General features: G+C 44.3%; 2 protein-coding genes across 13 annotated transcripts in view; one reads left to right on the top strand and one right to left on the bottom strand.

Moving 5' to 3' along the window:
• NAIP (NLR family apoptosis inhibitory protein) overlaps window positions 1–13,014 on the top strand; it is a 34,518-nt gene extending 21,504 nt beyond the window's left edge. For 7 of the 9 annotated variants that reach the window (XM_014851915.3, XM_070517979.1, XM_070517975.1 and 4 more), the window contains 5 exons: window positions 834–1,001; window positions 2,137–2,289; window positions 2,655–2,741; window positions 4,635–4,799; window positions 10,548–13,014. In XM_014851915.3, the coding sequence (XP_014707401.3) occupies window positions 834–1,001; window positions 2,137–2,289; window positions 2,655–2,741; window positions 4,635–4,799; window positions 10,548–10,912 (938 nt within the window). In that variant the 3' untranslated portion in view covers window positions 10,913–13,014. The remainder of the gene's footprint in view (window positions 1–833; window positions 1,002–2,136; window positions 2,290–2,654; window positions 2,742–4,634; window positions 4,800–10,547) is intronic. The other 2 variants (XM_070517981.1, XM_070517980.1) reach the window with 1 other exon arrangement.
• A 3,238-nt stretch (window positions 13,015–16,252) lies between these two features.
• Window positions 16,253–22,754, bottom strand: part of LOC106838049 (survival motor neuron protein) — a 28,716-nt gene continuing 22,214 nt past the window's right edge. Inside the window, exons 8-10 of one of the 4 annotated variants that reach the window (XM_070517982.1) lie at window positions 21,331–21,381; window positions 17,809–17,834; window positions 16,253–16,608 (exon numbers count right to left, since the gene is read on the bottom strand). In XM_070517982.1, the coding sequence (XP_070374083.1) occupies window positions 21,334–21,381 (48 nt within the window). In that variant the 3' untranslated portion in view covers window positions 16,253–16,608; window positions 17,809–17,834; window positions 21,331–21,333. Of the gene's footprint in view, window positions 16,609–17,808; window positions 17,835–17,920; window positions 18,080–21,330; window positions 21,382–22,754 lie in introns of those variants that run through there. The other 3 variants (XM_014851913.3, XM_044778056.2, XM_044778057.2) reach the window with 3 other exon arrangements.

Raw genomic sequence — 22,754 nt, 5'->3', positions numbered from 1 at the left:
CCTTGTCAACGTTTGTTTTTTCATCAAAAGTCATCCTCGTTGCTGTGAAGCGGTATCGCATTGTAATTTGGCTTTGCATGGCCCTGATAACTTATGACGTTGAGCATCTTTTCATGTGCTTATTGGCTGTCCGTGTCTTTTTTAGAGACACGTCTATGAAGTCCTCTGCCCGTTTTAAAAATGGTGTTGTCTTTCTGTTTTGAGTTCTAACAGTTATTTGTATTCTCCTCCAGTATTCTGGATATTAAATTCTTATTGGACATAGGGTTTGAAGATATTTTCTCCTGTTCTGTAGATTATCTTTTCACTGTCTCCACAATGTCCTTTGATGAACAGAAGTTTTAAGTTTTGATGAAGTCTGATTTATCTATTTTTTCTTTTTTGCTAGTGCTTTTGGAAACATATCTAAGAGTCCATTATCAAATTCGAGGTCATGAGGATTTACCCCTCTGTTTTCTTCTAAGAGTTGTACGGTTTTAGCTCTCATATTTAGGCTGTGGGTCCATTTTGAGTTAATTTTGTATATGGTGGTGGGGGGGTAGAGGTCCAGCTTCATTCTTCTGCATGTGGAAGTCCCGTTGTCTCAGCACCATTTTTCAGGAGACGTCCTTTTATTTTTGTGACTCCAGACAGTAGCACGGGTCTTCCCATATAGTAGATAATCAGTAAATGCTGCAAAAAGCAGTATCCTCATATATGTACTTTCTAAAAAAGAATGTTTTAGGTATGTGAAAGGTTTTCATATGAAAATAGCTTGATGAATCAAGACAGTTTTAAGTTTTCCATTTGGAACTCCTTACACTAATAATGGAGAGCTGTGTGCTGCTTTGCAGATCAACTCTTTCCTAATTTGGACAAGTTCCTGTGCCTGAAAGAGCTGTCTGTGGATCTGGATGATAAACAAAATGTTTTTTCAGTCATTCCTGAAGACTTCCTAAATCTCCACCATATGGAGAAATTATTGATCCGTATTGCAGCTGAGCATGGTCCTTCCAAACTAGGTAAGGGTGGCACTTGGACTGACTTATTTTTACAGCACTTGAAAGAGCTACTTGGCCAACAATTTATTTAAGAATTAAAACCTCCCTGGGTCTGAGGGGCCGCCTGTCTCCGTGGTAAACTGTGGGCATAGCATTCTTTCTCATTAAGGAAGCAGAGCCATTCGTCCTTACTGAGTCCTTACTACCTGCTAGGAATTGTTCTAAGTACTTGACAAATATCAACTCCTTTAATCCTCATGCCCATTCTATGAGGAAGGGCACTACTTTTATTCTCATTTTACAGCCGGGGAAATTGAGGTATAAAGAGGTCAAATAATTTGCTCCAGGTCACCCAACTAAGGAAGTGGTAAATCTGAGATTCGAACACAGGAATTCTGACCGCTAAGTCTGAGCTCTGAGCCACTGGTATACTGCCTCTCCAAACAGTTTGTAGAGTTCTTTTCTTTCGTTTTGTTTAACTTGCTGTTACACTGCAACTTACAGATGTGCCAGGTCGGGGAGGAGGTCTGCCAAGCCGTGGCGATCAGAAGCATCTTGCTCTTTCTCATCAGCCTATCCTCCTGGTTGATGGACAGCCTGCGCGGCCATCTTTCTTAAGTACATCATTTAGCAAAACGACTTAGCCTTCATCAATTCCTTGGTTTAGGACAGACAGAGGAAAAGTAAATGTCTGTGGAACTGACATGCAGAGTTGCATGCAAAAAAATTCAGGCAGCTGAAGCTGGAAGTGGTAGTTTTCTTAAATTTCTCGGCAAGTTTTGCATCCGTTCAGGTTTTGCTTCAGCATTGTCCTTGCTTTCGTGTCTTTGTATAGTATTCCTATTGGGTAAATGTCATGTGCAAACTTAGAGACATTAGGATGTCAAAGCTGAAGGTGACCTTACTGAGTTGATGTCCTCATTTTATAGAAGAGAAAACTGACTGCCAGAGAGGGTCAGCAACCACGAGCCCAAGTGCACAAGGCTTGCTAGTTAGAGAACTCAAACCTAAGCCCAAAGTGGCCTGATTCTTAGATCGTTCCATTGTGGTCCTTTCTTTTAATTCAGTATTGTTGAAACAAAATGTAAATGATATGGCTAATTCTGATAGAAGTTTGCAATCTTCTCTAATTTCTGAAATCTTTGATATTTTACAGTCAGATTAATTCAGAATTCTCCAGACCTTCAAGTTTTCCACCTGCAATGTAATTTCTTTTCGGATTTTGAGTCTCTCATGACTGTACTTGCTTCTTGCAAGAAACTCAAAGAAATTAAGTTTTCTGGACAGTTTTTTAAAGCTATCCCATTTGGTAAGAGCTATAATCGTAAAATTTTGGTTTAAGATGCTTCCATGGACACAGAGTCATTTTAAGCATTTTTTAAAAACAAATTTTAAGTATGCAATTGATGTCAAAGAACAAAACTATTGTAATAGATATCTGATCTTAAATGAATTCTCAAACAATAAGGTGAGTTTGTTTCTAGAAGTTTAAACATTTCTAGTTATTAGAATTATTTTCCAAGCAAAGATTTGTTTTATCTACTTAGTCATACTAATTAATTCAATCTGAATTATTATATTGATTTATATCACTTTTAAAATACTCTTTAAGCAGATTACTTTTTAGTATAAGAGACATAGCTGACATGACAATTTTTATTTTCCCTTTTATAGTCATTGTTTTGCCAAATTTTACTTCTCTGAAGATACTAAATCTTGGACACCAAGAATTTCCTGATAGGGAAACAGCTGAAAAATTTGGTATGTTTACAAAATAGTGCCTTTTACTTTTTCTTTATTCTCTTGCGCCCAATCCTTCTTCTCCTGTTTCGCCTTAGCTACAGCAATTGTGGTCGGTCTTAGCTGCCCTGTGCATCAGGAGGAAGGGCCAGTGCTGCCCGTCTTCCACCCTCCAGACGCCTTGATCTCACTCAGTCTCATTCAAGGCAACGTCATCAGAGCGACTGACTTCTTAGAACACATACTTGGTCATTACAGCACTATGCAATTTCATTGTCAGGTACCCATTCCAAACATGCTGAGCCCCTGTTGTTTCAGAACTTTCTAGAATACAGGTAAAACTATCTTTTAATGTTAAGAAAACTCAGGATGTGAAAACCTCGATTTAACAAAATGGTACCTATAGAAAGAGCTGAAATACTTTCCCCAATTCTTTTCTTATGATTACAAAAGTAATGTATGCTCGTGGAAAAAATTCAAACAGGTGTTAAAAGATAAACTGAGGCATATTAAAAATTTTAAGAGTTTATTTGAGCAAAAATGGATTCGAATGGGACAGCACCCAATCTAGGAGGTGGAAAGGAGGAGCTGCACAAAATGAAAGCCATTTATAGGCAGAAGGGGCGGGACAAGGAAGTTATACTGGCAAAAATTCGGGTTGGTTACTGCGAAGTTATTTTCCTTTAGAAGATGGCAGGGGTCTGTCAGGCAGATCACCTAACTGATCCAGGCCATTCCTGACTGACTGCTTAAGATTCCAGTTCTGGGAGAGTCTTGGTTTGGTGACGTGGGGCTTAGCATAAGGGACTCCACTTGGGGCCTGTCATCCTGTTTTTAACACAGGAAAATATAAGGGGTTGTCGGTGGAGACATGAGGGTGGAGCAGTAACGCTCCCCAAACGATAGCGTGCTGAGACCTCGTCCTCCTCCTGTCTCTCTCCTGCCTTTGGAGGCGGCCCTGTGGGCGGGGAGGAGCAAGAGGGTGGAGGCGGCAGAGGCAGGATGAGGGCCAGGGAGGCGGCTGCGTTACAACCATTGACCAAGCAAAAATACCTGGAGAACAATGAGCAAGTTTCGTCTCTGATGGAGAAGGAATTTATAAATGTTGCAAGAGGAGGCTGGAAAGGACTTTGAGGTGTCAAACTGCTGGTGTGCACTAAAAGTTTCTAACCTACTGTCATAGATGTCTGGATATCTGCGTGTATAGATCCCTGTATGTCTGTCTCTATACAGACACACACATATACGTATTTCTCGGCTCAGTCACCTGAGAGCCCAGGAAGCGCCTCGAAGGAACAAGATCACCAAATGCCCCGATCGGAGCTTTTAAACATTGGCATCCCTAAAAGTAACCAGGGGTCCATGGAGAAATATGGCTGATAAAGAACTGGGACAGGGAAAGTAAAAGATAAGCCTGGAACTTGGTTTTATGCTAGAAAGTGTTCAAAACATTTCCAGCCGTGAGGCTTCAGAAGTAGAGAACTTTCTAGAGATCAAGTGACCCATAACATACCACGCTAAGAGGGGTCAAGGGTAAAGGAAGGCTAGGCGAGTAGGGGACTGTGGGGTTCTGGTGCTGGGGGCAGAGGTAGAGATCACTGGGGATGACAGCAGGAGGTGGGGTGGGAAGGGAGCGGGCTGAAGGCACTGAGGAGCTAGGAGCGTGTCCTGGAGGCCAGTGGAAGCTTTGGGCTAAAGGAGGAACTGGAGCTGGGTAGGCATTCTGGACTGCAGTGCAGGAGGGGCTGCTGGGGGAGGGGGCAGTGGTTGTCTGGAGGATCAAGGTGTAGGCTGGGAGAGGATGTGGAACAGCCTCTGCGCTCCACGGGCCTCCTGGCCTGCGTGTGACTTTGAGGCTGTAGACTACCGTCGTTTGGGAACACAGGATGGACACTAGCCTGTCTCTTCTGCCAGCCTATACTTTAGGTTCTCTTGATAACCTGGAAGAATTGATCCTTCCTACTGGGGATGCCGTTCATCAAGTGGCCAAACTGATCGTCCAGCAGTGTGAGCATCTTCGGGGTCTCCGAGTCCTCTCATTTTACCAGACTTTGAATGATGACAGCCTCATGGAAATTGGTGAGCCACCCCCAGATAAAGTGTTTCAGCTTGCATGAAAGCCAGTGGTCATACACCAGCTTTTTGCTGAAAAGTGTCTATAAAACATTTGTCCCCCAACAAATGTTCAACCCACTTTCTCAGTTTCGCAATTAATGCATCCTATTGTTCCCTCCAGTGTCCTCTGGACTTAGCTTCATCTGGGTCAGATTTGGAAGGAAAAGGGAGCCTCCCGTTTGAGACTCTGCAAACCCTTGTCTGTGTGTGTTCTTGACACCTAGCATTTCAGACACCTGGCCACAGACCCTCCAAGCAGTCCCATTTACAGTACTCTTTTTTTTTAAATTGAAGATTAATACACATCCAGAGAAGTACACAAATCCTAAGTGCACAGCTCAATGAATTTTCAAGTGCACATGCTTGAAAATGTTACGCACGCTTGGATAACAATCACTCAGATTAGAATGTGGAATATCACAAACGTGCCAGAAACCTCCGTTTGTCCCTCCTCTGACACCACACCCCCTCCTTCCCAAAGGTGACCACTGTACTGATTTTTTCTCCAAACATTACTTTCACCTCTTTCACACTTCTGTGTGATGGAACCCTACACAGCAGGTACTCTTATGTCTCTGCCTTTCTTGGCTCAACATTATGTTTGTGATATTCATTCATGTTGACGCACGGGCTGGAGCTCAGTGATTTTCACTGCTATGTATTATTCCATTGTGTGACTACGTACACCCCAATTTATTTACCCATTCAATCGGAATTGGAGTTGTTTCTACTATTTGGCTACTTTGAATATGCTGCTATGAATATTCTTCTATGAGACTTTTGAGTTATATACGGAGGTATTTCTAGAGGTGGAATTTGAGTCATATGGTATAGATATACTCAGTTTTCCCTGGTTGTACCAATTTCCATTCCTACCAGCAGTTGTTTCACGTTCTGGCCACTACTTGGCATTGTCAGACCTTTCAACTCAGGCCATTCTGATGCCTCTGTAGTTGTATCTCATCGTGGATGATTTCTATTGGTGTATTTTTATATTTTATGATTGGTAAGTTTGGGCAAGTTATATTTTTCTAGAAATTAAAAAATTTATCTAAAGTTGCCCATATTATATATTTATAATCTTTTAAAATGTCTGTATGATCTGTGGTAATAGTACCCCTTTTTATTCCTGATATTGGTAATTTATGCATTCTCTCTTTTTTATCTGATTGGTTTATCAATTTTATTATTTTAAAAATCTTTCTCTTTGTATCTTCATTCATTCCTTTCTGCTCTTACCTCTATTATCTCCTCCTGCTTCCTTTGGGTATAATTTCCTCTTTTTTTGTCCTGACTTCCTGAGCTGGAGAGTCAGAGCACTGACTTCTGGGTTTAGCTCCTTCTCAGGAGCTGTACATGTCATTTTCATTCTCATTTGGTTCAAATATTTCCTCATTTCAGTTGTCATGCTTTTGCCACTCCACTTATTTAGAAACGTGTTGCTTAGTTTTCAGATAGTTGCGGATTATCAAATCTTTTTGTTCCTGGTTTCTAGCTTGATTTCACTGTTACCACAGAACATACACTGTATGATTTCAAGTCTGAAATTTGTTGAGATTTGTATTATGGGCTAGTATAATAGGGTAAATGTTCCATCTTCCCTTGAAAAGAATGAGTTTTCTGCAGTTCAAATCAAGTGTTGAGAGAACCGTTCAAATCTTTGATATTTTTATTGATTTTTTTGACTGCTTGTTCTATCAGTAACCGGGAAGGTGTGTTAAAATCACCCATTATGATTGTTGATTTGTCTTCTTTCCCTTTTAGTTCTGTTTTTGCTCTCTGTGTTTTAAAGCTCGGTACCTGCAGTTTAGAATTGAACCCTGCTGGCAGATCAGCCCTCTTTTCTTCTAGTAAGGTGTCTCGCCTTAAAGTCCGCCACTGCCGCACACGCACGCCACCGCGGCACACACACACCACCGCGGCACACCCCAGCCACCGCATCACACACCAGCCACCGCGGCACACGCCAGCCACCGCGGCACACGCCAGCCACTGCGTCACATGCACACCACTGCAGCACACGCACACCAGCCACTGCATCACACGCCAGCCACTGCGTCACATGCACACCACTGCAGCACACGCACGCCAGCCACCGCGGCACACGCCAGCCACTGCGTCACATGCACACCACTGCAGCACACGCACGCCACCGCGGCACACGCCAGCCACCGCGGCACACGCCAGCCACCGCGGCACATGCACACCACTGCAGCACACGCACACCAGCCACTGCATCACACGCCAGCCACTGCGTCACATGCACACCACTGCGGCACACGCACGCCAGCCACTGCGTCACATGCACACCACTGCAGCACACGCACACCAGCCACTGCATCACACGCCAGCCACCGCGGCACACGCACGCCACCGCGGCACACCCCAGCCACCGCGGCACATGCACACCGCTGCAGCACACGCACACCAGCCACTGCATCACACGCCAGCCACTGCGTCACATGCACACCACTGCGGCACACGCACGCCAGCCACTGCGTCACATGCACACCACTGCGGCACACGCACACCAGCCACTGCATCACACGCCAGCCACCGCGGCACACGCACGCCACCGCGGCACACCCCAGCCACCGCGGCACACCCCAGCCACCGCGGCACACCCCAGCCACTGCGGCACACGCACACCAGCCACTGCATCACACGCCAGCCACTGCGTCACACGCACGCCCACCTGGCTGCGGCTGCTGTTTGCCCCTTACGTCTTCTTCCTGTTACTTTCAGTCTTTCTGTGCCCTTTATTTGGGGTGTGTCTCTTGTAAAAAAATATAGCTAGGTTTAAAAAAATGCAGTCTCTTAATCTTTTACTTCTAATTGGGGTATTAATCTACTTATATTTAATGTACCGATGATATAGTTGAATTTATATCTGTTTGCTGTTTATTTGTCCCACAAGATAGATGCTCCTTTTTTCTCCTTTCTTGCTTCATTTCTTATTCCACTTTCCCCATCTATGATCTTTTGAGTTCCACGTTCTCTTCGCTGTATCTGAGATATTAAGATGTGCGTCCCCGGGCTGTTAGACACTAATGCAAGGTAGGATGCTAGAATGCTTAATCCCGCTCACCTCCCTCAAGCCTTTCACATTGTTGTTGCCGTTTAATTCTACGTAAATTGAAACCCCAGGAGACAGCACTGTTTTAAACAGCTGTTTAGGGAGAGTTCCCACAGGGCCTGTTGCTGCTGCTCCTCAGTCTCACCTGCCTTTCCACGCAGCTGTCAGGGCTCACACCCCTCCTGCCTCGAGAATCCTTTACTGTTTCCTCTCACATGGGTCCACTGGTAATGAATTTTCTCACTTTTTGTCTGGAAATGTCTTTTATTTTGCTTTTTTTTTTCCTTTTGAGAAAGATCAGCCCTGAGCTAAGTGTTGCCAATCCTCCTCTTTTTGCTGAGGAAGATTGGCCCTAAGCTAACATCCGTGCCCGTCTTCCTCTACTTTATACGTGGGACGCCTAAGACAGCATGGCTTGCCAATTGGTGCCATGTCCGCACCCAGGATCCGAACCAGCGAACCCCGGGCCGCCGAAGCAGAACGTGTGAACTTAACCGCTGGGCCACCGGGCTGGCCCTTACCTTTATACCTTTGTTTTTCAAATAGTTTTTTTCAGCGAGTACAGAGCTCTGTTTGGCCACTTATTTTCTTTCACATTTCCAGCTTCCGCCGTTTTTGTCGAGTCAGCTGTCAGTCTTTTTGTTGTGCCCTTGAAGGTGAGGTATCTTTCCCCACTCTGATGGCTTTTTTTTTCTTTGCTTTACTTTTTGGCAGTTGCTATGGACCGAACCGTGTCCCCTCAAAATTCAGGTGTTGAAGCCCCACCCTAAGGTCCAGTGCCCCTGGGTTTGGAGGCGGGGTGCCTTGTCATGGCCACCGGAGCAGACTAAGACAGCAGCTGTACCATAATATGCCTCGCCTGGTTTTCTTTATATTTATTCTGCTTGGGGTCGTAGAACTTACTGAAGCTGTGGCTTGATGTCTTTGATCAGTTTTGGGAAGTTGTTGGCTGGTATGCACATAGCTCCTGCCCAATTCTTTCTCATTTTTTTCTCCTCTCATTCTGCTGACAGCACAACTCAACCTAATTTGGGGTCAGGGAAGCCCTCTTGGAGGAAAGGACATTTCTGTTGAGGCCTGAAGTAAGGCTGGCCCAAGCAGAGTTGGGAGGGGAGAGAGAAGACAGCATTTCAAACAGAGCAGTCATTCATATCACAGCCTGGAGTGAAAGAGGACCAGGCGTATCTGAGGGACTTGAGAAAAAGAGAGGAACATCTGAGCAAGAGGCAGGAGTTAGCTGTGAGAAAAGAGACTGGAGAGTAATGTCAAAGGCAGACTGGAGAGGGTTCTGTAGGCCATGTTCCAAAGGCTGCATCTCTGTTACTGCTCAGCACTGTTACTTTATAGATGTTACTAAAAGCAGCAACTTAGGACCTTTTCCTTAAAGCTTCTTTCCTCCCACTTTAAGAGGAAGAATTGAATAACATTAAATGTTATGGTCTTTCTCATCTCCATGTAACATAAATTATTACGTTGTCATCTTCTCACTACATTAGGTCAAAGCCTTCTTTAGAACTTGAACCATGCACAGATCTGGGACCGGGAACCCCAGTCGCTCTCCCCCAAGAGCAGGTGTTCTCTCTTCCCAGCACACTCGCCTGGCGCAGAGCAGGAACACGCTTTGTGTTGATTGAATAGAGCAGGCTCGCTTCCCCACGGCTGCTTCGGGGCACGGCTGACAGGCCCCTGCTTCCCAGTAGTTAGCAGCACTTGAACTTTACCCACAGGAGCCGCCACTCAGACACATCACAGAGCCAGCGACCTACGCAACGCGGACTAGGGGCTATGGCCATAACAGGAAAGAAGGGAATGAATGTGGAAGGTCTGGGCTTTCTACGAGTCCCTCCAGAAGGGTCCTTCGTGTTTGGAGAGGAGAAATAGCTCTCAAATGTTCCTGGAGATACCTACTCAGGACACAGCTGAAGACATTTTCTCAGTACCTCTGCCTCTGAAGTTAGTCATGCTACAGCCCTGGGTTCTAGAGTGAAACCAAACCTTACCTTTGCCCAAATTAGGACAGGGAGACTTAGCAACTAAAAACAAAATCCTGGCTAGGCGTCCACTTCCAAAGTGGAGTCGACCTACATTAGAACCGCCTGCTAAGTGCCCAGGCGCCCCATCCTTCAGAACCCTCCGTCTCAGTAACGGGGGGGTCCCTTCTGCGCAACAGGTGGAGTGCCCGGTAGCAGGCAGTCAGGAGACCCAGTGTGAGCAATGTCACATCCTGTTCTCTGCAAGGGGAGACATGGTTGCTTCAACCTCTAATGTCCCTTCTAACTCAGCCTGTTTCTCAGCCACGCTGTGCCTCGACACTGTCCTCCTGGGAGACCAAAAGAGAAGCCCAAATTAGCACAGGACGGCAAGACCCTCCTAGGAAAAGTGGTTTCCGTGCTCTGGGGCTTAGCTGTACTTCTCTGGTTTCTGCTTCTCCCTGGGGTTTGGGCCAGGTAGCTCTTTCTTATCAGTTCTTTGGGGCTTTTAAGAAGATATCCAAAAAATACTATATTGAACATTTGCTACTTTCGGTGGCGGTGGTGGTGGTGGTGGGAGAGGAAGTTGGTTCAAATAGCCTAGTCTACTGTTGTTGAAATCCAAGTCCTTATCATTCCGTTTTCATGAATATTTTGCTTTTATAGCCAAGGTAGCAAACAGTGGAGGTTTCCAGAAACTTGAGAACTTAAATCTTTCAATCAATCACAAGATTACAGAGGAAGGATATAGAAACTTCTTTCAAGTACTGGACAGCCTGCCACGCCTGCAAGAGCTGACTATTTCCAGGCATTTCACGGAGTGTATCAAAGCTCAGGCAGCAACAGTGAAGTCTCTGAGCCAGTGTGTGTCACGCCTGCCCAGCCTGATCAGACTGAACATGTTAAGCTGGCTCCTGGATGCAGAAGACGTCACACTGCTCACGGCCATGAAAGAGAGACACCCGCAATCGAAACACTTAACTTTTCACTGGAAATGGATATTGCCGTTCTCGCCAATCATTCAGAAATAGAAGATTTAGCTAAAAAGCTGCTGAATCAAGAAAATTCTTGTCGACAGTTCTAAAAATTATCCAAGAACATTTTATTAAATATTGCCTACAAAAGAGAATTTATAAAATGTGTAAGGCATGTAATTAAAAAAATACTTTGCTTATGCATCACCGAGCTTAAGAAATAGATTACCAGAGCTTTGAAGTCCCTGAATAACCAGCTAAAGATCAGTCCTTCAATGGAGTTTATACAGCTAACCCCTGTCATCTAGGGCCGGCATCAGGTTTTCAGGCTAACTGTGGCGAGGAACAAGGCCTGGGGAGGGGTGTCGGGGGCGCTGATCTGTCTTAAAGCCACAGCATGGAAGTATTCAAGTTATGCATGAAACAGCTAACAAGGTCTGAAGCAGTCCCACACACAGGTGAAATAAGAGTCCACTGGATCAGGGTCCAGGGAGGTATTCCTTAATCCTTGTCGGCTCTGTTTTGTATATTTAATTAACTGGTATAGGAGAGTTTACTTATAGCTTCTCTTTATCCATTGCCAGTGTAAGGAAATAGGATTTACGGAAAAATGCTTTTATTCCAGAGCCTTTTGAGTCAACAACTTATTGTATAAGCAAAAAACAGAGTAGAATTTAGAACTACTGGAGATCAGCTAAATTTGTGTTTTCCGGAATACTGAGTATCAAACACGTTGTTAGATAACCACGCGTCTGAGACTTCAACATATGCATTTATAACGGCCTTGGAATTCTCCTGTGAAGCCAGTCTGCGCGGGGAGAACATGTGTTGTCTGCTGGTGACTCCATGTTGCTGGATTCTACATCTGCTCGTCCAGAACTGCACTCCTGCCCGTTAAGCAGCAGAATCTTCTGAATGGCTAGAAGAGCATTCCAAATTCATGATGCCAATTAGGTTGCAAAACAACCGCTCTGTACCCTAAATGTTATTTTTACACAAGGAAAAAGCCAGCATGTATGTATGTATGTATGTATGTGTGGTATGATCCCATTTGTTTAAAAGGCATACTCGCATGTTGCTAGATGCATTAAGAATTTCTGGAAGTATACCCCAGAAAATGTTCATAGTGGCTAACTCTAGGAAGGCATTCTTTTTTACTTTCTCCCTTTTTTTTTTTACAAGTGCCTGTGTTAGTTTTATACTTAAAATAAAAACTAGTTTAGCATTACACCATCAATGGGGGCTCCTCTGGACGGTGAGATTACTAGAAGGTGAGATGGGTTATCATCTTGCTTGTCTGATCTTATAGCTAATACATTTGTAATCAAAAAGGTTTTAAGTATTAGAGTCCAATCAGTGACAGAGACCACACGGTGATTTGAACGGGCAAGTTTACCGTAGAGCTATGAACTGTCTGCGGGCCTGGAGTAACGGGGATTGGCTGAGTGAGGAAGTGAGAGCTCTAAGCAGAGGGTGAGAACAGCTCTTCACCCTAGGCCAAGGCAGAGCTCCCAAAGGAGGGCCCCCAGGGCTGAGACCCAGACGTGGTCAGAGAGGCACAGCATGAACCTCAGGTTTGCAGAGTTGCAGCCCGAGGAGGTGAGAGCATGGGGCACTTTGCTGAGCAGGTGCCATGGGGGCGCCGCGTGCTGCTGGCCACTGGGTCCTGCTGAAGCCAGGCACTGCACAGGTGCGCCCAGTTGGAGCGGCGGCTGCAGGGCTCTGCTGGAGGGGCACCTGGAACCAGAAGACGGCCCCTGCTCCTCGGGGGCCTCACAGTGGCGCTCTACCAACAAAGCTTTCCACCGTGCCGGCTGACAGGAGAGGTACCTGCAGGGTCCAGACCCACTGCTGCAGAGTCGCCATCGAAAGCTGGATTTCGATGTGACAGGCAATAACATGATGACTGGTACAAGTATTACTACATTTAATAGTTCAGACCTAAACAAAAAGGACCCTGGTCAAATTTCTTAAGATTGAGTGACAGGACATACGCACATGCATGTTTATGCAGCCATGGGAAATTTCAATCAATTAATCTTACATAAAAAAATTTACCCCTTTATATACGTATACACAACTGAGATTCACAAAAAACTTTCTAAAACAAAGGTAAATCAAATGTGATTTTACTAATACCAAATATGACAAAAATTGAGAAATACTACAAAATCCCTTGAGAGAGTGGTTCATTTGTGCCATCTTCAACTGTTCTTTCCTATATTCTCTCCCACCAGGCTTTTAGCTCCTCCACTCCATCAAAACAGCTCTTTGGAGGGCCACCAGTGACCTCCACACTGCGAAATTCAATACGTCCCAGTCCCCACCCCCTTGTTGGCGGCATCTGGCCTGTGGACAGCTTTGATGCGGCCCATCCCTCCCTCGGCAGCACTTTCTTCACTGGCTTCCAGGCGCCCCTCCTGGTTTCCTCCTAATGCGCCACATTTCCTCCCAGCCTCCTTTCCTGCTTCTCTCCGTCTCTCTAAACAAGGGGCGTGCCCCAGAGTGCTCCCTCCCAGCCTCCTTTCCTGCTTCTCCTCATCTCTCTAAACGCTGGGCGTGCCCGAGTGCTCCCTCCCAGCCTCCTTTCCTGCTTCTCCTCATCTCTCTAAACGCTGGGTGTGCCCGAGTGCTCCCTCCCAGAACTCCTTTCCTGCTTCTCCCCATCTCTCTAAAGGCTGGGCGTGCCCCAGAGTGCTCCCTCCCAACCTCCTTTCCTGCTTCTCCCCGTCTCTCTAAACACGGGGCGTGCCCCAGAGTGCTCCCTCCCAGAACTCCTTTCCTGCTTCTCTCCGTCTCTCTAAACGCTGGGCGTGCCCGAGTGCTCCCTCCCAGCCTCCTTTCCTGCTTCTCCTCGTCTCTCTAAACACGGGGCGTGCCCCAGAGTGCTCCCTCCCAGAACTCCTTTCCTGCTTCTCCCCGTCTCTCTAAACACGGGGCGTGCCCCAGAGTGCTCCCTCCCGGAACTCCTTTCCTGCTTCTCTCCGTCTCTCTAAACGCTGGGCGTGCCCGAGTGCTCCCTCCCAGCCTCCTTTCCTGCTTCTCCTCGTCTCTCTAAACACGGGGCGTGCCCCAGAGTGCTCCCTCCCAGAACTCCTTTCCTGCTTCTCCCCGTCTCTCTAAACACGGGGCGTGCCCCAGAGTGCTCCCTCCCGGAACTCCTTTCCTGCTTCTCTCCGTCTCTCTAAACGCTGGGCGTGCCCGAGTGCTCCCTCCCAGCCTCCTTTCCTGCTTCTCCTCGTCTCTCTAAACACTGGGCGTGCCCGAGTGCTCCCTCCCAGCCTCCTTTCCTGCTTCTCCCCATCTCTCTAAACGCTGGGCGTGCCCGAGTGCTCCCTCCCAGCCTCCTTTCCTGCTTCTCCCCATCTCTCTAAACGCTAGGCGTGCCCGAGTGCTCCCGGATCTCTACTTAAATGTACTTCCTTGGCTATCGTGTCCTGCTGAATGGCTTTAAATTCCGTCTATACGAACGTCTGAATTTTCACCTCTAGCCCAGACCTCTCCTCTGAACTCTACACATATCCAACTCCCGTTAGCGGGTTTCTCAAATTTCACGTCCAAACCCAACTCCTATCCTTGTTTTCCACAAAAGCACTCTGTATGCAGACTTCTCCATCCCATTACTTCGTCCTTCTACTTGCACAGGCCACACCCCCTGGGAGGCAGCCTCGCTCTTCTTTCATACAACACACGTCATCTACCGGCGGACCCTGAGCTCCACGTGCAAACACACTTGGATCCCATCACTACCACCCACTGGACCCAACTAGTCGGCCTGCTTTCTCCCTCAAAACCGAGGGTCTAATTTCAGCACAGTAGCCAGAGGCTCCTTTTATAAACCAGATCATGCTCTGGTTCAAAACCTTCAATGGAAGCTCAAAGTAAATGCTGAAGACCTTACCATGGCCTGCAGATCACCTGACCCCAGGCTGCCTCTCTCACCTCCACCTCTGCTCACCTCCACTCCAGCCACGCTGGGTTCTTTGCTGTTCCCTGAATGTGCTAAACACGCACTTTTCTCAGGGCCTTTGCACCTGTCACTGCCTTTGCCTGGGAGGTTCCCCCTCAACTTACGTGAATGGCTCATTTCCTTCAGACCTCTGCTCAGATGTCAGCTTGGTGAGGAGTTCTGACCTTTTTTTTTGGTGAGGAAGATTGTCCCTGAGCTAACAGCTGTGCCAATCTTCCTCTATTTTGTATGGGGGTCGCCGCCACAGCATGGCTTCATGAGCAGTGTGTAGGTCTGTGCCCAGGATCCAAACCCACAAACCCCGCCTAAGTGGAGCCCACGAACTTTACTACGCCCCCAGCCGGCCCTACTGACCACTCTCTTATAGAGCACCCCCACTTCCAATCCCACTCTGCCCAGCTGCTGTCCCTGCTTCACTTCTCTCCACAGCACGCATCACTAGTGCCGCCCTGGGAATGTCACTTGTTTCTGGCTGGTTCCCACCACCGTAAGCAGGCCTTGCATCTGTTCTGTTCTCCTAGGCCCCAGAAGAGTGCCTGGCACACAGACAAAGTGGGACAAATATTTGCTGAAATGAACGACTTTCCTGAACCTACAACCACTCTCCACCTGGATTAGGTATTAAAGGAGGGAACATCTGAAAGCATCTTAGGAAGCAAATAGGCTACTTTCATAACTAAATTTAACCTGGCACATGCTTAGGCAATGAAAATACGCCGAATGTAGAAAAACTGGCTCATTGTCATGAAAAATGACAGAACTCCACTCACACTGTACAAGAAAGCTTAAGCCACTGAAAGTTCCATTCTGCGAAGCTTACTTACAGGCATTGAATATTCACTTATTCAACAAATATGTACTGGGAGCTACTAATGTGAGAGGTACCTTGAGTCGCCCAGGCGAAACCACTGAAGAGCACTTGTCATGTTAGCCTCCGCTCCCGCAGCCAAATGGCCAGGGAGAATCCCAGGCACGTGGACACGAATCCTCAGACTAAACTGAAACAGCGGGAATTTCTACGTCTCCTGAGAAGGTGAACTGAGAGACACCGAGACAGTCAAATGGAACTGCGAGGGAGTGATGAAGTGAGAATGGCTTGGGCCACCACGTCAGGCGAGTGCATGACAAGGATGTGGAGGTGCCAGGAGGGAGGCCGACAGACGAGACACGGTGCAGGGAGAAGGGTAAGATGACCTCCGAGAAACACAACAGAGCCCTGGCTCCTGACCGGCCAGGGCCAGTCCTCGGGGGTTCTGGCTCCCACTGGGCTTTGCCCCTAACCTTGGATCGTCAGCAACACTGTTGTACAACCGGTGGTATCTTTACAATGCCACCCCTTTACCCAGATAAGTCTGAGCAGTTTTCTTTCTACATCTTTAGAAAGACTCCACCTCACCAAATATACGCCAAAGAAAAATTGTCAACGGTCAAGTTTAAAAAAAAATTATCATTTATTTTTAAAAGCATTAATAAAAAGCTTAAAATACTAAGAAAGTTACAATATACAAATGTGCTCAGTCGTGATTTTGACAGATGGACTTTTCTGCACTGTATGTAATCTTGAGTTTCTTTAATCAGTCACATTTCCGTTGTGAAGTTATTCAAACTGATCATTCCCTTGAAACACCTGGCTGGCTGTTTAAGCATGAGTCACATGCAACAAGGGGAAACGGAGACGACTGTCACCCAACCAAGCGTTCATGAAGAAAACGATGGAGCCTTTGTTCACACTGACCAGGGCACATCCACATACCATTCTCCGTGGGAGAGAACTGCACCTGAACTTGAAAGAAAAAAAGACTAGATACAATTATGAAATGTAAAAACCTACTTTCTTAGAAAATCATACAGAAGAGAGGAAATGAAAAGCAATACACTTACCATGGTAAATACAGCTAGAATAAAAATATGCTAAATAAAGACAAGTAATACTAATTTCAATTTTTATGATAGTTAAATAATTAAATTGTGAAATTCATTTAGAAGAGTAAATGAGCAAGCATATTTAAAGATTTCTTTTGGGGGGCGGGGGGTGAGAAGACTGTCCCTGAGCTAAGATCTCTGCCAATATTCCTCTATTTTGTATGTGGGATGCCACCACAGCATGGCTTGATGAGCAGTGTGTAGGTCCGTGCCTGGGATCCAAACCCTTGAACCCTGGGATGCCAAAGCAGAGACCACAGACTTAACCACTACACCACCGGGCCAGCCCCAAGAAAATTTTTAAGGAACACTGGTATTCAATCTATCCTAACAGAATTTAAAACTAATTACAAAACAATGATCAAAATCATGTGTTAAAAAAAATGGTGATTAGAACAATACAAACAACACTCTCCAACTACAATAAAACTAGAAATTAAACCTAACTACCTAGTAATTAAAACACTTATTAAACATTTCTAGAGTTGAAAACAAAACCCAAAATTGTGGAGTAGCTGGAAAATGATAGGAATTCTACATAGTAGAATCTACAGAACACAACTAAAGCGCTGTTCAAAGACAAATTTATGGTCCTAAAATATCCCTTTTAATAACTAAGAGAGAAGGAATTAAAAAAGAAACTTACAAGGAAAGCAGACAGAGGACGGTAACCCCTGGCATATCATTGAAGTCCACTGGAGCCAACTTTAGGGTTTGAGTTTCAATTTGGCAATAATTTATTAAAATTATAAATGCATGTCCTCTTCAATCCAGCAGTTCTGATTCTAGAATCTAATTCTAGATTAGGATCCTAGATTCTAATTCTGTCTACTTAGATAATCCTAAAGATGTATTCACATAGAGAAGAATTATGTAAAAGGGTGCTGACTGTAGTATTAAATAGCAAACAACTGGAAACAACCTAAACTTCCATCCATAAGACCTCAAATAAGTATGGTGCACGCCCATATATAAAATATCCTGCAACTGTTTAAAACAAGACAGTTTTACACACTGATATGGAATGTTCTCCAAGAAATACTGAGGAAAAAGCACTTACCTATTAAAGAACACTGCATGAATTACCTACAAAAATGAAGATTAAACAAGTTTAAAGGAGTAATGGTGATAAATACATTCCACCAGATTTATTTTAATTACTTTTTTTTATTGTCAATAAATGTACTCAGCACAGAAACAGAAGAAATACAAAAAGGGTATAGGGCGAAGTCTCCCTCTCACGCTGCGTCTTCCAGTCCCTCTTCAGAGGTCGCCCGAGGATCACCCTGAGGGCCATCAGTGCACACCCAGACACGGACGTGAGTATCTATCTATACAAATGGCAGGGAGGTAACATGCAGTTCTGCACCTTACTTTTTTCACTTAAATATATCTTCCTATCAGACTGCTAAACATAACAAGCAACAATGTAGTTAAAAAAAAAAAAAAGAAAAGAAGAAACTGAATAATGTTTAAAAATAAACTATTTGAGAACTTTGTTTTTATAAATATACGACAGAAAAAGAAGTATACATTTTTTTGTGAGGCTTGGCCCTGCGCAAACATCCGCGCCGGTCTCCTTTTGCGTGAGGAGACTGTTGCTGATTAACATCTGTGGAGCTCCCACACATTTCTGGAGCTCCGTCCGGTCCAATCCCTCCTCTCGAGACCCCGCCTCTTCAAACTCCAGCCTTATCCTAGGGCCCAAACCTGACCTCCGCTCCTCCCCAGGAACAGCAGCCCTCTGCTGAGGCTCCGCCTTCACGCTGCAGCGAGGAAACCGTCCAGCCAGAAAGGGGGATGGAAACGCACCTCGAGTGTTGCCCTTTCTCGGGATCTCGCCCTGCACTCTGCAGCCAGTGCCTGAAAACAGTTACAGCAGGCACTGCGCCCAGTTTTATCACCTGTGGCAGGAGAACAAGCACACTACCAGCTGTTCCTCCTGTTTTTAAACATCTCATTGTTTCCCTCGTGAATACTCGGTTTGATGACACAATTCATGCATCACCTTTCCCATTTTGGAACAACTAATTTTTAGTTTTTGCATATTTTCTGAAAGATTAGTCTGTTGTGGTGGTTCAAACAAAATATACTAAACACGGTATTACACTCCACACCTCTCAGGTACAGATGTTGAATTTGGAGTTGATACAGATTTCTACATGCCAATAATAAATCTATTTTGGGCTTTTTTGTTTATCATAGTTCCACAGGATTATTTTTGTGTACTGATGATTAATTTCATATATTGGGCCTCAGATTCTAAACAGTTCTGGGGATCACAGTATGTCGTCACAGTGCTTCCCCAAAAGAATAAACTAGTTAATAATGCCCTCATTTTCATGCTTACCTAATTGTTAGAGTTTCTAACTGGTATAGTCTGTTTAGAAATTCTATCTGGGGCTGGCCTGGTGGCACAGAGGTTAAGTTTGTGTACTTGGGCTCGGCGGCCCCAAGTTCACGGGTTTGGCTCCTGGGCGTGGACCCACACACTGCTCATCAAGTTGTGCTGTGGCGGTGTCCCACATACAAAACAGAGGAAGACTGACACAGATGTTAGCTCAGCAACAATCTTCCTTAAGCACGAGGAGGAAGATTGGCAACGGAAGTTAGCTCAGCGCCTAACCTTTCATGATGGGTGAAAGATCCGATCTGAAATCTCTCTTCCATTTACCATTTCTCTCTTCTTTGGCACTCCCTCCAGCCTGTGCTCTAAACCCATCCCAGACTTCAAAAACTGTGCACATCGGTAAACCTGATGAAGAATGAGACGCAGTGCCCTGTCTCTCCTGACAGAGGAAAGACACATATCAAAACAAGAAAGACACCATAATGTGAAAAGCGATGGGACAGAAGTGAGTGGAGAGCAGATTCAAAGAGTGGAAGTCACCTGCATGGGGGAGGGGAAGCGAAGGCTGAGTCACTGGGAACAGCAACAGGACACTTGAGAGCTATCTCAGGCCTCGAGACACGCTGCTCTGGTGCTCCCGGCTTTGTGCCTCTCTGCCGGGAGCACTAACCCACTTCACCCCCTGCCTCACTTTTCTTTTCTCCTCTTCAGACTTGGCTAAATAACTAGCTCAAGAACTTGAACTGAATAAAAATGACTTTAATCAAAGAATGAAATATGAATCATTACACAATTAAATGTGATGATTTATATAATTTAAAAATATATCCCTCCCAGGAATGCACCTCCCATTTTGAAAATCAAAAGGAAAATGTTTTGCAAAATTTGCTTTTCAAGGCAACATGGAAACATCTACCAAAAATCATAATGTTACGATCTTTTATCAAATAGTCACAACACAGAAATTTACCCTAAGGCTATGATAGAACAGCATCAAACTACTATATAGAAGATGGTTATTTACTGCAGCATTATCCAGAATGCCAAAAGCTCCTGAACTAGAGGAAGAGTGGCATAACACACAGGCAACAATCTGACAGAAAGAACAGGAGAAAACTTTACAAATGTGATGCTAAGTGGGGCTACACACACACACACACAATCCACATCAAAATATAGATGAATATGGACCAAAAGGGTAAAATAATAGGTGAAAAAGGAATATAATGATAGACACATAGCTTGTACTAATTTAGTTGTAAAATACTGAACATTTTTCTTATGTATTTTTCAAACATACAGAAAATAGTACAATGAATATCCATATGCACACCACTTAGATTCAATAATAACCATATATGCTTCACGCACACACATACATTTTGCTAAGTCATTTAAAAATATATCAGAAACATTAACAGTTCACCTCTAAATACTTTAGTATGCAAACTTAAAAAGACATTATTCTATAAACCACAACATCCTTATCACAGCTCCTAAAATTAGCAATATAATTATCTAATATCATTTGAAATCCATTCCATATTCAAATTTCCTCAACCCCCAAGTCTTTCACAGATGGCTTTCAAGACAGGGTCCAATCAAGGATGCCACAGGGCATTTGTCTGTTGTATCTCTTAAGTCACTTTTAATCTAGAATAGTTAGCCACTCCACACCATTGTTTTCTCTCATGACACTGACTTTCTGAAGAAAGAAGGCTAGTTATCTTCTACAACATTCCACACTCTGGACCTGTCTGATCATTTCTTTTGTGGTGTCATTTAACTGTTGCTCTGTCGCCAGGATTTCCAGTAAAAAGGGAAAGCAGATCTTAAAGGTTTGATTAAATTCCAGTGAAGCTGTTTTGACCAGAACCCTTCACAGGTAACACAGCGTGTTTCACCCAGCATCACAAATCCAAAAGTGGTCTGGCTGTCTGACTACAGCTGCAGTTTCCTCAGTGGGTCTAAGCACCTCTCTATTGTGAAGAAATGTTTCTCTTTCCACACCACCAACCAACAAGTATTTGCTGAGATGACCCTTTGACATCATGAGAATTCTAGAGGATGCAGTTCAACCTATTATCAAATAGTCTGGGCATCAAAATGTCTTTAACATTGTTTTACATTAACTCTTCTACTTTTCAACCCTTTAATTTTTAAACATGTTTTCCACAAACTATACAATCTATACAAAAGTAAGATTCACTTTTATAATGATGGCAGACTTACTCCTTAATTGAAATGTGAGCACCTTCCTTCTTTTTGATTTTGTTTGAAACCCTGCAAGGAAAATAAGGGAATTTAAAAGGATAGCATACACATTTTATACAGACGTGAATCAACATTTTGTTTCACATAAGACATTTTACTAATTCTATTTAAGAAAACATCATCAGAAAATAAGTTCACAGCTTTCAAATGTACTTTAAAAGTGATCTCAAAGTAAACAATTAGGCTGCAATTAAGAAATTTTCTTCTTTCACTAAGAACGATGTTCCTGAGCCGACTTATACCTTATTTCCATCAAATAAAATATATGTGTGATACTCATTTATTAAAATAAAACCATTAAAGACCAGTACTCACTAAACAAACACATTTTAGTTTTTTTTTTTTTAAAGATCAATACTCAAATATTTATTGTTTTTCCTGGTCAAACCTGGTCCAAACATCCTATTCCTCTCTGCTGGCCTCAATGCCTCTATCTTCCCCTACATACACACTAGCTTCCCACTTCACTACTAATCTATACTTAGAAGCCCTAAGATGTACTAAAAGTGATTTGTTACTAGTAAGTACCAAGGTTACAGCCTATTTCAGGTTCTTTCAATAACATGACTCTTAGTTGTTCACACTCGCTTGGATTTCTAGAAGGAGACAAAGGTAGAGGTTAAGGGCCGGATCCAAATGCCATCTGGCTGCTCTTATGGGAACAGGCTGGTAATGGAAAAGCTGTTAGTCACGTGTGCTTCGTGGAGCAATGGCGAAGAACTGCCAGCCGAGAGCAATGGTGTCTAAAACGCACTGAAGCTGCTGGAAAACTGGACTTCGTGGCTTCTTCTTTTTAATGGTAAAAATTTCAGAGAGACAAAAACGCAAGATCTAGGAAACTCATTTTCTCTACACTTCTGAATCTAAACATATGTTTATATTTTAACTTATGCAGATATACAAATACTACCTCTAAAACTAAAGATCGTTTCTCTGGAACAAGTCAGTCATAGGTTTGCCCTGAGTTTGTGGCAAATATTCTGGACAAGGCTACTTTCCCAAGACTACTGCCTGAACTCATGACAGAAGCAGAAACCTCTGCATTTTCTTGGTCAGGACCAGAGTTAAAAGTCCACTGGAAATCTGCTAAATTTTAATAACACAGTACAATCAAGTACATGAAATAGGAAAGCTTAGACGCACAATTTAACCAACTCTAATTTTCATCGTCATCCTTCAAATAAAAATATTCTAACATGTTAGTCATTTGTATTTTTTAACTGTTACTAGAGCTATCAAAGGAGACAACAGTAAGATCCATAACCATTCAAGGCTGTGGTAAAACACACATTTTCAAGCTGCATGGTGGCAACACACATGGAACCAAGAACAGTGGAAAGCCAGTCAGCAGCATCAAAAGCTGTTAAAATGTTTCTTCTTTT

The sequence above is a fragment of the Equus asinus genome, chromosome 9 (assembly GCF_041296235.1).
Source record: "Equus asinus isolate D_3611 breed Donkey chromosome 9, EquAss-T2T_v2, whole genome shotgun sequence".
In the NCBI taxonomy this organism is placed as follows: domain Eukaryota; kingdom Metazoa; phylum Chordata; class Mammalia; order Perissodactyla; family Equidae; genus Equus; species Equus asinus.
The sequence above is the reverse complement of the archived record's forward strand: the minus strand, read 5'-3'. Positions and strand labels throughout refer to the sequence as shown.